Here is a 15209-nt window from a genome sequence, read left to right as displayed (position 1 = left end):
CAGTCTCTGCTGTTACATGGCACCATCTATCCAAAGATCACACAATTTACAATGAATCCAGTCTCTCAAGCTGCCCTGTGAAATAAGCACCATCTCCATTTAGCAGCTTGGGAAACAGAGGCAGGAAGAAATTAAGGGCTTTGCCCATATTGCACACTGAGTCAGCGACAGAGCTGGGACTAGAACTCACTTGCCAAAGACCCATGTTTTGTACAGAAGAAACACTGTGATATTGAACGGCTCGACATTCCACTGCTTTGGGAAGGGTCATTTACATGGAAGTACAGTTCCCTTCTTGGGAGTCCTGGCTCGCACAGGTTTTTATTTGGGTTCACTGAAAGAGGCGCCAAGTCAGATAAGACTGTATAAGAGAGCCTTTTAATGAATGCCCTACTGTGTTCTAGAATGGCTCTTTTACAGTCTTGTAAATCTCTGACTGTGGAAGTGTAACACTCTTGTTTCATTGGACAGACAAGACCAGGGATTAGAATGGTTATAAGGCTATTATTCATTCCCTTTAGCAACCAGAATCCATTGGCTGACCTCCTCAACACAGTTAAGCTTATTGTTAACATACAGTCTGGATGTACAGGCAAATAAGATTTTATGGTCAAAACAGAGGTCATTGCAGAAGCATTTGAACTTCATGAAATGGTTTTGCTTGAAAGGACTTTGATTTGTGTAACCACAAAGTTTTTCCAAAGTAAGGACCTAGATGAAGGATGAAATTTTAATGACAGAATTGTTTAAGTGTAGTTATTAAAATAAGATTTTGATCATTGTCTGACATGAAAAACTTTAAAGCACAAGGGAGGGGGGAGGATTACAGTTTTGAAAAGAAAACTAGGGATGGTTAGGGGAGACAGAAATATAGAAAAACTGAGCCGAGCCAAGAAAACAGCATGAAAATCAGGCAACCTGGTTTCTCATTGCAGCTTTGCTACCATCTCACTGTATGTCTTTGGGCAAGTCACTTAACTTCTCTGTGCCTCAGTTTCTCCATCTGTAAAATGGACACAATAATATTATTTTGCCATTGTGTAAAGAGCTTTGATAGCCAGGAATGATAGCTGCTGAATAAATGCCAGTTATTCCAATTGTGCTTTAGTAGGCAGATGTTCAATAGCTCTTGCTATGCCTGTTTAATCTCCCTTCCATGTGACACATTGCACCAATTCTCATCATGCCACTAAGTCCAGCTCCCACACCCTTGTCCCTGCCCCACAATTTCTTTTATCTTTGCTGACAGCAGTAAACAGATCCCACACATGCCCGTGTCTGACCCCATGAAATGCACCAAATCCCTTGGGAGGATTTAAAAAGCCCTGTGTGGGTGGTGGCAGGAAAGGGGAGAGGAGTGTCTAGGAAAGGTCAATTGGTCTGGGTGGCTGGTTTTCTTCCTGGACAAATGCCACCATTTGAAAATGTGTAAATGCCTCTTGACAGCAACTGCATTGGTGGGTATCATGTGCTGTGCTGAATAACTGAGCTGAGCTAATGCTGAGATGGAGTAGAAAGCAGGGAGGAGTTCTTTATCTAGGAGTATTTGAGCAGATGAAGTTGACGTTGGCCATTCCACTCTAAATGACCCTTCCTGATTCCCCTTCCTCTTCCATGACAGTCACAGAGAGACTGACTCTTACGGACTGATAATGGTGCTTCACCTTACCAAACCTCTTGCACGGGGCTGCTTGTGGACATGTGCTCTAATAGGTACTAGTGTGATGGGAACCACGCAATTGTCTTTTGTGACGTTTGCAGTTTCTATCTTTCTGCTGCGTTATTAAAAGCAGAAATGAGTTTGGTCCTGAGATGCAGATACTGCCTGACATCTCCTTCGTTCTCCTTGAGGGTAGGCCTCCTGACCCTTGTACCCAGTGCTTAATGGGTAACGAAAGAGGTGTAGGGACTCAAGCAATTAGGTGCCAAGGCTCAAGTAATTTTTTTTTACTTTCAAAACTGACGCAGCAAGCCCAGAGGTGCCGGGGCTATGAACAGCCAAGCCCAGAGGTGCCGGGGCTTAGTCCTGGCAACCCTTGGCATAAATTAAACATTGCTTGTACCCCCCGTGTAATTAGCACTGAGCTTAATAATTTGCTAATCACTTGAAGAATTCTCCAGCCTAGGCCCACAGCAAAGAAAGATGGAGCAGAGATCAAACAAACACTGCTCTGAGTCTAGGGTGACCAGATCACAGGGATGAAATATCGGGACGCGGGGGGGGGGGTAGGGGGGGGGCGGAGCAAAAAAAATGGCAGTGGAGCAAAAAAAAAAAAAAACAGTTTCGCAGGGGTGGGGGGCATTAGCAGGCCCCAGCCGCGCCGGCCGCACGTGCTGCCCACCCCAGGACAAAAGCTGGCCCCGATGCAGAGGGGCTGGGGATAAAGAGGGCATGGGGGGGGACACCGATAAGAAGCGCTGGGAAGCAAAGAAGTCTGGGGCTGGCCGCGGGGCAGCGGCGGTGCATGTGAGCCGGGGACCCCAGGGGCAGTGCGGCGCGGGCGTGCAGGGGGCCGGGGCTGGCACAGCCGAGCCACAGCAGCGGCCGGTCTCCTGAGGGGCTCCCCGGGGCTCCAGGCTGGGCAACGGGCAGGAGCCAGGGCTTTTCCCAGCCCCGCAGAGCCTCCCGCCCCCCAGCCCGCCGTGGGCACATGCGGCACTTCCTGCCGCCGGCAGGGAGCCCCGCCCCTCTCCCGCTCGGCTGCGCTCCAGCGGCTCCTTCCCGGCAGGGCGAGCCGCTGGAGCGCTGCCGAGCAGGAGAGGCGCGGGGCTCCCTGGCAACGGCGGGGAAGTTTATGGGTTATGGGGACCCCGGCTGGCCCCTCGCCCCTGTCCGCCGGCCTCCCCGCCTGGGACAAGTCTCGCCCCCGCAGCCCCTCTTCGCCGCGTGTCTCCGGCGGCCCACACCCCCGGTCCACGCTGCCCACCCGGGCCAGAGCCAGCCCCGGCTGCTGCCTGCACGCAGCCCGGGCCATGCCCAGCTAGCCCCGGGCAGCCGCGGCAACTTTCCCTTCCCCTCCCACGCTCCTGGTAGATGCCCGACCCTCCTCACTCCATCCCCCCTCCACACATCCCTCCTCCTAACCTCCTCCCTCCATGGAGGGATCCAATGGGGGAAGGAGGGGGTGGAGTCGGGGGGTGCGTGAGCGCCAGAGCGGAGGGCAAAATTGCTTTTTTGTCCAGTGTCCCGACCGAACATTGGTCGGGACGCGGGACAAAGAAGGAAATATCGGGACAGTCCCGATAAAATCGGGACGTCTGGTCACCCTATCTGAGTCTTTTGTAAATAATTTGGTGACATCTAAATCAAGTTCCCTTTCACATCATGCACAGCCCTTTCCCACAAACACTCCTGCAAGCCATTTCTTTTTCTGTTTGTGCACAGCAAAAGCATTCAGGTAATGCCCCAAGTACAGATTTGGGGGTAGAGAGGGTTTACCTGCTGACACCTGTGTGACTGTGTGTTTGCATGAAGGTTCACTATAGGAGTGCTCAGGTGGCCATCTTGAAATGTCTGTCGGGGGTAGAAACAGGCCCATGCAATTTAGGTGACCAATTCTATAGTGTTATTATCATATTGTGACTATCCCGTACTTAGAAGAATTCTTACACTGAAGATTTCCTGAACAAACGGTGTGCTGGAATTTTGCTTGTTAATAGCCAACACACTTGTAAGGAATGCAGTCCTGCCTGGACAATAAGAGTGTGGCCGCTTCAAAAGACCTGACAAACCCTCCTCAGATCATGATGTCTCCACAGGAAGGGACTTTTAAAAATCTAATAGCTGCAGTCATTTTACTGAACTGTTGCTTTGCCTGCAGGTGGGCTGGGAAATTAAGTATCTCCCTGAAAGGGGCTTATGAGTAAATAGATTGATAGGGTCAGATCCTCAGCAGGTGTACATTGGTGTAGCTTCATTGCCTTCTTTAACTTACATGGAGCTACCCAGCTTTATACCCACTGAGGAACTGTCACATAACATATAAAATGAATTAGGGAATCTAATTCTAGACTGATTCTTGCCGGCATATTTATACCTGCCTCTGGAAATTTCCATTACATGTGTATGACGAAGTGGGTATTCACCCACGAAAGCTTATGCTCCAATACATCTGTTAGTCTTAAAGGTGCCACAGGACTCTCTGTTGCTTTTTAGGGAATCTTGATTATTTTTCTTACCACCTTCCTGTTAGTTGTTTTTCCTGCTAAGTCCTTTCTGGCAGAAGCACACACAATGTCACAGAATGAGCTAGGAATAGAATCCAGGAGGCCTGGTCCTCCATCCCCTGTTGAAGCTACCAGACTGTTGTTGGGGCTGCTTCAAGACAGCTGTCAACTGAATGTCTGCCAAACTAGCTGCCATTTGTTGTGGGACCTGTAGATGCAAAGAGTTGGGCTGAACCTGATACCTGGTGAAAATTAGGTTGTTTGCTATGAGCCCTCCAACAACAAGGCCCTGCTGTTGCTCCTGCGATGGTGAACCTGGACTCTATCATCCATGACATTCCTGTGGAACGCAGTTGTTGCAATTAAAAGTGGAAAAGGAGATGGTGCCTGGGATAACATGGTCCTTCCCCTTTCCAGGGCTTAGAAGCTAAGCAACAGACGCTTGAACATTGTGCAGGGTCTGATGGGCAGCCAATGTAGATCATACATTGGGGACATTAAGCACTCTGGTTGGCTTGCTCCTTTTAGCAGACAGGATGCTGCATGTTCACCCATCTGTAACTTGCAGGTGGTCACCTGGGACAGGCCAAATTAAACAGAGTTGCTCAAGCCCCAAGGTAATAAGCTAATTCATTCAACACTACTGCATTCCCTCAGTGCCTGCAGTCCCCCGTGCTCCAGGGGTTGATGTATACAGCAGCCAGAGATGCAGAATAGTTGAGCATTTTGAGACTCATTCCAATTTAGAAAGACCGCCCTGCAGTGAGGAAGATTTTTCAACTCCCAACCCCCCTATGTCTCCCATCTCTTTCCACGGAGGGTAGATCTACAGGGAGAAATCCGGATATGTGCCTATAACTATCTCAGGAGACATTGAGTGGCACATTAGCTTTGTTCAAATGGACATGGAAACATCTACCCAATATTGTAAAGTGTGGGTAGGCAGGATAGGAACACTGCAATTCAGCTTGAAAGTTTTTCAAGTAAATGGGTATATTGGTTTCAGACACACCTGCTCCTTTTCCAGATACTGTAGTTATATCCCCGATCTCTTTGGTTTTCTAAACACGGAGCCCTTCTGGCTTTCCTTTTGTGAGAAGATATGAAAGTGCTGGTAGGAATCCTAACATCAGCGCTGGCTTTCAGTGCCTTTCTACACCCTCTGCTGCTGCTCTTCACAGTTCAGAGAGCTTCATCGGAGAACGCCAGAGGGAGCTGCTGGCATTCAGAACTCAGGCCAGCTGCCCACACACCGCACTTTGAATAGAAGAGAAATTAACTTGTGAGGCAATCAGTGAGCTTCAGCTTTGAAACAACCCTTTTCTTCCTCCCACAGATGTACAAATAGAGTGAGCATGTGGTATCCAGTAACCACCACTGACAATTGCCCATGCACGTTCCATATCTCCCTGCATTCTGTGCCCCACCATCCTGATCTCTCATCCTTCTACTCCCCCCTCCCCATTCACTCCACTACTTTTGTCACGCCCTGCATATAGGTCACACTTTTGCCACCTACTCCCTGCCTCCACCTGATTGCTCTGACTTCACGTCTTCCTACTCCACCCCGTTCCCCCTGCCTAATCATTGTGCTCCTTCAGTCTCCACCCTGCTGCTCTGATGTCATATCCACTGACTCACTCTACCCTACAGGTCTCCACACCTGTTGTCCCCCACATCCACTTGCCATCTCACTTCTCCACCCGTCTTTGCCACCTTCATTCCAGATCTCCTCCCCACGGTGGTCTACAGCTGGAGCAGGGTGACTGCTTCATTTGTGCTACCCCCTGGGCTGTGTTCCACTGAATCACTTCTCCTCCATTAAGAATGCACAGTATTGAATTGTAATGCTTCTTCTTCTGCACTGCCCCAATCAGGGAACAGTTTCTAGGGCTGTCAAGGCTATATATATATAATATTATATGGATCAGGTATATATCTATTCATTGCAAATCCTGAACTACACAAAAGCTGCTGCAGAACGTATCCTGCTGTAAGTAGAAAGTGGAAGTTGAAGGGCCCGTGACCGTGCAGTGCCTCGCAGGAGGCTGAGCCCAGGAGAGGTGCAAAGGTAGCTTTGTGATAACTTTGCACCTCTGATATTCCAGGCTACTTTGAGGATAGGGATTTGGCCCCCAGTATAAGTTAGAGCAGATCCTAAGGCTGCTCTAACTGATGGCAGTGCCGTCAGCCACCGCTCTGCGGTTCTGTATTCCACAACAAATGAAGTACTCCATACTCTAGCCCAGGGGTCGGCAACCTTTCAGAAGTGATGTGCCGAGGCTTCATTATTCACTCTAATTTAAGGGCTCGCGTGCCAGTCATACATTTTAACGTTTTTAGAAGGTGTCTTTCTATAAGTCTATAATATATAACTAAACTATTGTTGTATGTAAAGTAAATAAGGTTTTAAAATGTTTAAGTAGCTTCATTTAAAATTAAATTAAAATGCAGAGCCCCTCGGACCGGTGGCCAGGACCCGGGCAATGTGAGTGCCACTGAAAATCAGCTCGCGCGCTGCCTTTGGCACGCGTGTCATAGGTTGCCTACCCCTGCTCTAGACACTCCTCTCTTCCTGCACCCAGCCAGCCCCTTGTGCTCAGGGTTGCACAGGTGGTGCTGTAGGACTATCTATGTCATCCCTTCCTGAGGGAATTTTCCACAGGCCCATTTAGGGTGACCAGATAGCAAGTGTGAAAAAATCAGGACAGGGGGTGGGGGGTAATTGGCACATATATAAGAAAAAGCCCCAAATATCAGGACTGTCCCTATAAAATCGGGACATCTAGGCCCATTTCAACCCTTTTTGACACATATACATCACTGGAGTGGTATGAAGAAACTGCAGAGAGGGCTAGAAGACTCCCTGTAGTAGAGACTGATGAATCTCAGCAGACTCAGAGGTTCAGCTTGGGTTTTACCCAAGAATTTAGAACCCAGATTTGCAGAAAGTTGCAAATCTGGGCCCAGGTTTGGCCTGATTTCTGGGCTAGAGTAGAAAAACCAGGAAGCTCTGGATTCAAATGGTTTCTAACTAGGGATCAGACCATGGACTGTAAGCAGAGGTACCCATTACTAAAACAGTTGCCCACAATCCCCAGTTACCTGGAGGTTTAAGTTAAAATGGTCAGCAGTGAAACAAGTTACATTTCAGAGTTAACTTGTCATTGATTAAAAAGGGTGAAATGTTCATGAATATTTTTTTGTGAAAAATACATCCCATTTTTCAAGAGATGCTTGAAAACATTCAAATTTTGATCCCCCTCCCCAGTTAAATTGATACATTTTTGCAAAAGTTTTCACAAAAAATCTTCCTATTTTTCAGCTGGCTGCAGTTTTCATCCCAACCCAGGAAAAACACAGCTATATGTCCCTGGAAAAATCATGGAGCAGGTCCTCAAGGAATCAATTATGAAACATTTAGAGGACAGGGAAGTGATCAGGAACAGTCAGCATGGATTCACGAAGGGGAAGTCGTGCCTGACTAACCTAATTGCCTTCTATGATGAGATAACTGGCTCTGTGGATGAGGGGAAAGCAGTGGATGTCTTATTTCTTGACTTTAGCAAAGCTTTTGATACTGTTTCCCACAGTATTCTTGCCACCAAGTTAAAGAAGTATGGGCTGGATGAATGGACTGTAAAGTGGATAGAAAGCTGGCTAGATCGTCGGGCTCAACGGGTAGTGATCAATGGCTCCATGTCTAGTTGGCAGCTGGTTTCAAGTGGAGTGCCCCAAGGGTCGGTCCTGGGGCCGGTTTTGTTTAATATCTTTATTAATGATCTGGAGGATGGTGTGGACTGCACTCTCAGCAAGTTTGCAGATGACACTAAACTAGGAGGCGTGGTAGATACACTAGAGGGTAGGGATCGGATACAGAGGGACCTAGACAAATTAGAGGATTGGGCAGAAAAAAACCTGATGAGGTTCAACAAGGACAAGTGCAGAGTCCTGCACTTAGGACGGAAGAATCCCATGCACTGCTACAGACTAGGGACCGAATGGCTAGGTAGCAGTTCTGCTGAAAAGGACCTAGGGGTCACAGTGGACGAGAAGCTGGATATGAGTCAACAGTGTGCTCTTGTTGCCAAGAAGGCTAACGGCATTTTGGGCTGTATAAGTAGGGGCATTGCCAGCAGATCGAGGAACGTGATCGTTCCCCTTTATTCGACATTGGTGAGGCCTCATCTGGAATACTGTGTCCAGTTTTGGGCCCCACACTACAAGAAGGATGTGGAAAAATTGGAAAGAGTCCAGCGGAGGGCAACAAAAATGATTAGGGGTCTGGAGCACATGACTTATGAGGAGAGGCTGAGAGAACTGGGATTGTTTAGTCTCCAGAAGAGAAGAATGAGGGGGGATTTGATAGCAGCCTTCAACTACCTGAAGGGGGGTTCCAAAGAGGATGGAGCTCGGCTGTTCTCAGTGGTGGCAGATGACAGAACAAGGAGCAATGGTCTCAAGTTGCAGTGTGGGAGGTCCAGGTTGGATATCAGGAAAAACTATTTCACTAGGAGGGTGGTGAAACACTGGAATGCGTTACCTAGGGAGGTGGTGGAGTCTCCTTCCTTGGAGGTTTTTAAGGCCCGGCTTGACAAAGCCCTGGCTGGGATAATTTAGCTGGGAATTGGTCCTGCTTTGAGCAGGGGGTTGGACTAGATGACCTCTTGAGGTCCCTTCCAACTCTGATATTCTATGATTCTATGATTCTATGATTCTATTTCCAGTGGGTATCATTTTGAGAATATGTGTTCATTTGGCCTTAAATTCCCGGGGAAGGGGTTAATAAACCCACACAGACTGAAACAAATGATCAAAAGAAAATGTAAATAACCCTTAATTTTTGCACTACTCTAGTGCTTCCTTGAGCCTCTGATCTGTAAGATTAGGCTTTAGGTCTCAAGAAAAAAGGGCTAAGAGGCACTTGATATCATATAAACAGCATCCATCTTGAATTTTCATGCTTCTGTTTCTATTCCTAACCAGCACTTATAAGTAAAGTGAGGCATGCAAATGGAAAAAAGTTGTCCTGTATTGACACACTCACATCACCAGCTTCACATTTGCATGCACACGTCTATTAATTGCTCAGACATCCTGTCCTCCAGCCTCTGTGATGCTTACAACAGTTATTCCAGAGGAAGAAGAGGGAATGCTTTGAGATTTGAGATTGGCTCAAACAAAACTCATGGGGTGTAAACCTACCACAAATCAGAACCTACAGTATTTTTCCCCAAAAAACTCCTGAGAAGGGAAATCACCAAACTGCACAGCTCTCCGATCTTGAATAGCTCCAGAATTCATGCAGCCATATGTATGTTACGATCTCATCCAATCTACCCTACACTATTCCTAAAGTACTGTGTAGTGTCTAGCTATCACTAATGTCCAGCGGTTTCACAGAGACATTGCCGGCAAAAGTGCTTTCACAGTGTGGAGGACAGTCCCATACTTTTCCACTCCAAAAGTAAGTTGAATTCTAGTCAGCACTGATGGTGTTAACTGCTCTGAAGGCAGAAAGTGTGTTTGCAGCACTCAGAGCCCCTAACCACTGGGTGAAAACATCTAAGAGTCCTGTGCAAAACAGGAAAGGGAAGCCATTTGGCCCAACCTTTCACGCTTGGTTTTATTTTTTTTTTTTATGGCAAAGCATTTTTTTTTCCTCTTTCTTCTTCCTGCCTGTTTGTCAACAGATGTACGCTGGAGGGAAGCTGCTCTTTGGGGGCTGTGTTTTCAACGGATATGGCTGCAGCAAGAAGGACCTGCTGAAGCAGATCGGCCAAGCTCGCCTAGACTGCAAGATGGGTCACTTCCTGCCAGAGAGTTTCAAATTTAGGTAAAGCAGGAAGTGCGGGGAAGGGGGCCCCATGTCACACTGAGGTCTGTTTGTGACATGAACCTGGCTAACTAGGAGAAATCGAGGGGGCTGTGAAAAGGAGCGTGGGCGCGTTGATAAAGTCATTATCAGCCATTCCAGTGAATAAACAGCGTAAACGGAAAAAATAATGGAAGAAAAAAAGTAAGACCAAGTGGGATATTGTTCCCTCATGTGTTCTTGGAAGCTCCTTAATTCAGAGCACTGTGACTTGATAGACAGAGGCATAACTAAGAGCTTTACCGATCACCCCTACTGCGTGGGCATGCCCAGAGCTCGGACACAACTCCCTAAGGTCTGGCCTAGCATGTACTGGGAAGGATGCTGTTGAGAGATGTGGAGGAGATGCCGCCATGCTGTTACATTTCAATTAATGAAATCAGTGGGCTGTCTTACAAATTTGGGTTGAGCTTTTCAAAGCCAATTTGAGAATTTAACCACAACTGAACATCTCCATCTTGACTGCCTGAGATTTCAACAACCCCTTACTCTGCTATGCCTGCCATCGAGACATGGATCTTTTGCCACACTGAGGTGTTCACCTTTATTCTGGTATTTGCGGGTTTTCTTATCTTTGGAATGGGAATCTGTTCAATTTAGTTACTGCTGGGAGTCAAACTGCAGTTTTTAATGGCCCGCCACTATTCCGCTGGGAGCTACATCATATCCCCTTGCAGTTCAGAGACATAGCTGAACTATACCACAGGTAGTAGGGCATGTCTACAGTGAGAATTTAATTCACATTAAGGTAGGGTGTGAATTTAAAGCAAAATAATTATTCTGGATTAACTCCATGTGTGGATGCCCTTATTCCAGAAGTATTCTGAATTAAACTGATTTGGAATAAGGCACTCTTGTTCCAGAATAAGAGCATCCACACAAGGAGTTATTCAGGAATGGATATTCCCAAATAATTCCCTGTGTAGACAAACCTTAAACTCTCCCATACTTTAGGCTGTATCTCTTAGGGCACGTCATCACTACCCGCCGGATCGGTGGATAGCGATCGATCTATCGGGGATCGGTTTATCGCGTCTAGTGTAGACGCAATAAAATTGATCCCCGATCGCTCTGCCGTCGACTCCGGAACTCCACCGCAGCGAGAGGCGGAAGTGGAGTCAGCGGGGGAGCGGCAGCAGTCGACTCACCGCCGTCCTCACAGCCAGGTAAGTCGACCTAAAATACGCAACTTCAGCTACGCTATTCGCATAGCTGAAGTTGCGTATCTTAGGTCAACCCCCCCTCCCCCATAGTGTAGACCTAGTCTTAGGTAGGGAGATGCATTCATTGGAGTCACCTTGAGACATTTACTACTATGCATATATTTTCACATTCATTTCCCTTTATATATGAAGAATATATAGCCCTTAAATTGTAACCAGCAGGCAGTTATATACTTCACTGCACCACTCCGGCCTCTGTGCTCTAGCCATGGTGTTTTAGTGGTCCACAGAGGTCCCAAGGGAACTGCCTGGCACACGCAAGCTGCATCAGGTGTGTGCTTGTTTGGCCAATTTACATAACATATTAGATGCCAAGGAAATGGCAGTTTTATCACTTAAAATTCAAAGCCAGTTATACAGGCAGGATGGGAACCTACTTCCCTCCCCCTCCCTCTCCCCCTCCCTCTCCCCCTCAAGCACAGTCCAGGCCTTTGAGGGTGCTTCAGTATCAACACTCTTCTCCTCTGTTTTATAGCAAGGCTGGAGTCTGAGCTCCGGGACCTGACTCAAAGGTTTGGGTTATGCTATTGAGTATCTTGACTTCAGTGTCTACAAGCCGGGCGCATGGAAGGATTTCCCCACTCTGAGCCCCTTTGATTTTAGAGGCAAATCCTGCTCCCCTTCTCCCACCCCACAGGCAGGGCCGGCTCCAGGCACCAGCGCAGGAAGCAGGTGCTTGGGGCGGCCAATGGAAAGGGGCACCACGTCCGGGTCTTCAGCGGCAATTCGGCGGCGGGTCCCTCAGTCCCTCTCTTCCTCTTTGAGCTGCTGCCGAAGTGCCACTGAAGAGGAAGAGAGGGAGAGAAGAAGAATGGAGTGGCACGATTGAGCTGCCACCGAAGTGCCACCGGTCAGCTCTATCTTTTTTTTTTTTTTTTCGCTTCGCCACTTGGGACAGCAAAAAAGCTGGAGCTGGCCCTGCCCACGGGCATAGAAATATCCAGAGGTCACTTTAATCTAGCAAACAATAGCAGTGAAGCCAGGGCAGCAGGGGCTGCACAAGACTGCCTAGGACCCTGGCTATGTACTCAAGCAGCTATCAATCTGATTTTCAATGAGATTTGAGAAACCCTGAGTCAGGGTTTGTCTACAGGGGGACATCCAAGAAAGTTAATCCAGATCAACTAAAGGTGTGAATTTGAAGTGGGCTAGTCAAACCGCATTAAGCTCTTGTGCGGATGCTGTTATTCCAAATTAAAGTGGCCTTAATTCAGTTTATCTGAATTCACTTCCAAAGTGAATGTCTATACATGCTGCAGTCACACCTCTGATTATAGTGTGCACATGGATACTTTTGAAAATCCCATTCTAAATCCAATTAAATGGATGCACAAAGGGTGCACTAGGCAAATCAAAACCACAGCTCGGCTATAAGTAAAATAAAATAAATGAAATATACAATCAAGAAATAAATATACAAATGAATCAAATAAACACAATATTCAAAAGGTAACAGCCTACTTGAACATGGAGCCAGCATGGCCCAACGGATAGGACCTATATTGGCAGTGCAGAGATATCAATATTATTTCCCACTCTGCCACTATCTTGATGTGTGACCCTGGGCAAGTCACCGGGTAGATTTTCAAAAGCACCTAATTGATTTAGGCACCCAATTCCTTTCGGTGAGAGTTCTGCTCCATAAAATCCCTTAGACCTCCCCATGTGTAAAATGAGGACAATAATGCTGAATCACCTTTGTAAAGCCCTTACAGATCCCAGAGGAAAAGCATTACACATTAGCTGTTATTTAAAATAGGTAACTCCAAATAAATTTCTTTCCAGTGCTTCAAGGGAATATCTCATGTTGTACATGCAGCGGGCATTGGTCTGTAAACTAGCAATGAGAGGTACGTGCCCAGATCCATCCACAATCGCTGCACTATGGTAAACTGTGTGCCCCAAAGAGCACATCTAGCATCCAAAGGGTTAATTGGTGCTGGGTGTTGGGAGTTTATTAGGCCAGATGAGAAAATCCTTAGCTGCACGTATTATATAGGAAGGGTATGAGCTCATTTGCAGTCTCTTACAGTAACCCTTCCTCACCGCTGACTAATGCCTGTTCGTTCCTGTGGTATGTAACGTTCTCTGCCGTCATGTCCATGGAGGCCGAAGTTATTTTTAATGTGGCTGTAATATGGGTAGCAAAAATATCCAGGAACAGTGTTAACTTGTTTTCTTTTTCACTTTAATCTTGCTGCTCTTGGATAGGAAACACAGACTACACTGTGTACTGGAACCTGTCTCAGTGTAGTGGATGGATACAGCAAGGGTGGTTGACCCTTTCACTGCTGGGCACTAGTGGTTTGCTTGCAGGAAATGTATGCCTTTGAAGGGCTAAGGTAACTGAAACCTCTATAACTGCAGGTTCCCTTTAAGACACTGAAAAGGTCAGTGCATGTGCTCTCTTTCTTTGTTGTTCATCTTCTTTCTTAGCATCTTATATTTCTGATCTGTACTAAAATTTGAGGGCCAGATATTTTATTCAGTCCTTGCTCCAAGCAAAATTCCCATTGGTTTAATAAAATGCATTCTCAGAGCCATGAGGAAAGGTGCTGGCCCAAAGCATACACATTCTGCAAACCCCCTTTCTAGAGGAGGAGAGCTCAGTGCAGCCAACTCTGGAGCCAGTCCGTGCTGCTTGGCTATATGACTTGGGGGTGGGGATGATGGTCAGTCAAGAGTAACACAAAGCACTCGGGTCCCAAATCCATCCCTGCTCCATTTCCATTAATGTCAACGGACCTAAACCTGGGATAGATTTGGCCCCATTTCTCCTCTGGGACTGAGTGTGCTCCCAGCCCTTGTGCATTTGGAATGGATTTGGGAGCTTACATGTGAGGTTGTGCGCACTGTGGAGGGAAATGGAGGGCCATCCCGGTAGTCTTAAAATAAAGGCACAGGATAGATTAAATTGGATTAAAAAGATGGTAGAGGAACATCATCTGGACGGACTTTTAGATCACAGCCAGGCACTAACCAAGTGCGATGAGACTCAGATGTCTGCGGGGTGGGGTCTGTGCAGAAGGCACAATGATGGCACAAGACTCAGGTATATCTGGGGGCTGTTGTGTCCCAGGGAGTGACCCACAGTAGCGATGTTTGCTGTATTTCAGACTGTACAGTGTTTGACACAGCCCCGGGGCAGAACGCTACAGAGCCCCAGACAGCCCCATGTTTCAGCACGCATCCTCTTGGAGTGGGGCAGTAGCATGCTGATAACAAGATGTCTCCGTGCGACGGGGACGGCAGAGTTTAGGAATCAGGAAGCCATTTTACGTCACCGGGGCTTGTCCGTGATCTTACACTCGGACTGACGGATGAGGTCGAGATAAGGGAGGAAGCAGAGAAACATTGCGTCGGGGCTGCAAGCATTCATTCTCCCTGCAGAACGTGCCGAATGGGGAGGAAGGACGGGTGGGAGAATGAGGTGGAATGTGGCTCCTCCTCACCCAACCCCTCCCATGGTCATAAATATATTGGCTCACAAAAACGGGAATGAGGATCAACTGTTTGTTTCTAAGGGTTTCCACCTTCCCTTCTGCTGGTCTGAAGCCAGGAATCTGTAGTGTGGAAAATGTATAAATATAAGGCAAAATTCTTCCCTCCTGCCTCAGCTGTGGACCCCTAGAGACTACAGCAGGCGCAGATGAGACAGGGAGGAGGGCTCAGTAAATGGCAAGTCTTTTAGCTGTCAGACTGGAGAAGAAAGCACAGCTTGGCTAGATGCTGCAGTGGAAGAACGAATAGGGTTTGGCGACAGCCTAGAGGTGCGAGGGAGATGAACAGGGCTAAGTCTGATAGCAGTGCCCTTCCAAACATGGGTAATGAGGAGAATGGCACATTTGGTGATGGAGAAAGCAGACAGTGGAGGAGTTCAGTTCCAGTTGTGCTGAAGTTGACTTGGGAGTGGGAGTAATTGGAGATGTAGGACCGTGCAGAAG

At 47.4% G+C, this 15209-nt stretch overlaps 1 protein-coding gene across 1 annotated transcript in view; it reads left to right on the top strand.

The window, feature by feature from the left end:
• Positions 1 to 15209, top strand: part of C7H3orf20 (chromosome 7 C3orf20 homolog) — a 52881-nt gene that overhangs the window by 28068 nt on the left and 9604 nt on the right. The window contains exon 13 of the mRNA XM_054033333.1: positions 9861 to 10003. Within this exon, the coding sequence (XP_053889308.1) occupies positions 9861 to 10003 (143 nt within the window). The remainder of the gene's footprint in view (positions 1 to 9860; positions 10004 to 15209) is intronic.

This window comes from Malaclemys terrapin, chromosome 7 (assembly GCF_027887155.1).
Source record: "Malaclemys terrapin pileata isolate rMalTer1 chromosome 7, rMalTer1.hap1, whole genome shotgun sequence".
Taxonomy (NCBI): Eukaryota; Metazoa; Chordata; order Testudines; family Emydidae; genus Malaclemys; species Malaclemys terrapin.
The sequence above is the reverse complement of the archived record's forward strand: the minus strand, read 5'-3'. Positions and strand labels throughout refer to the sequence as shown.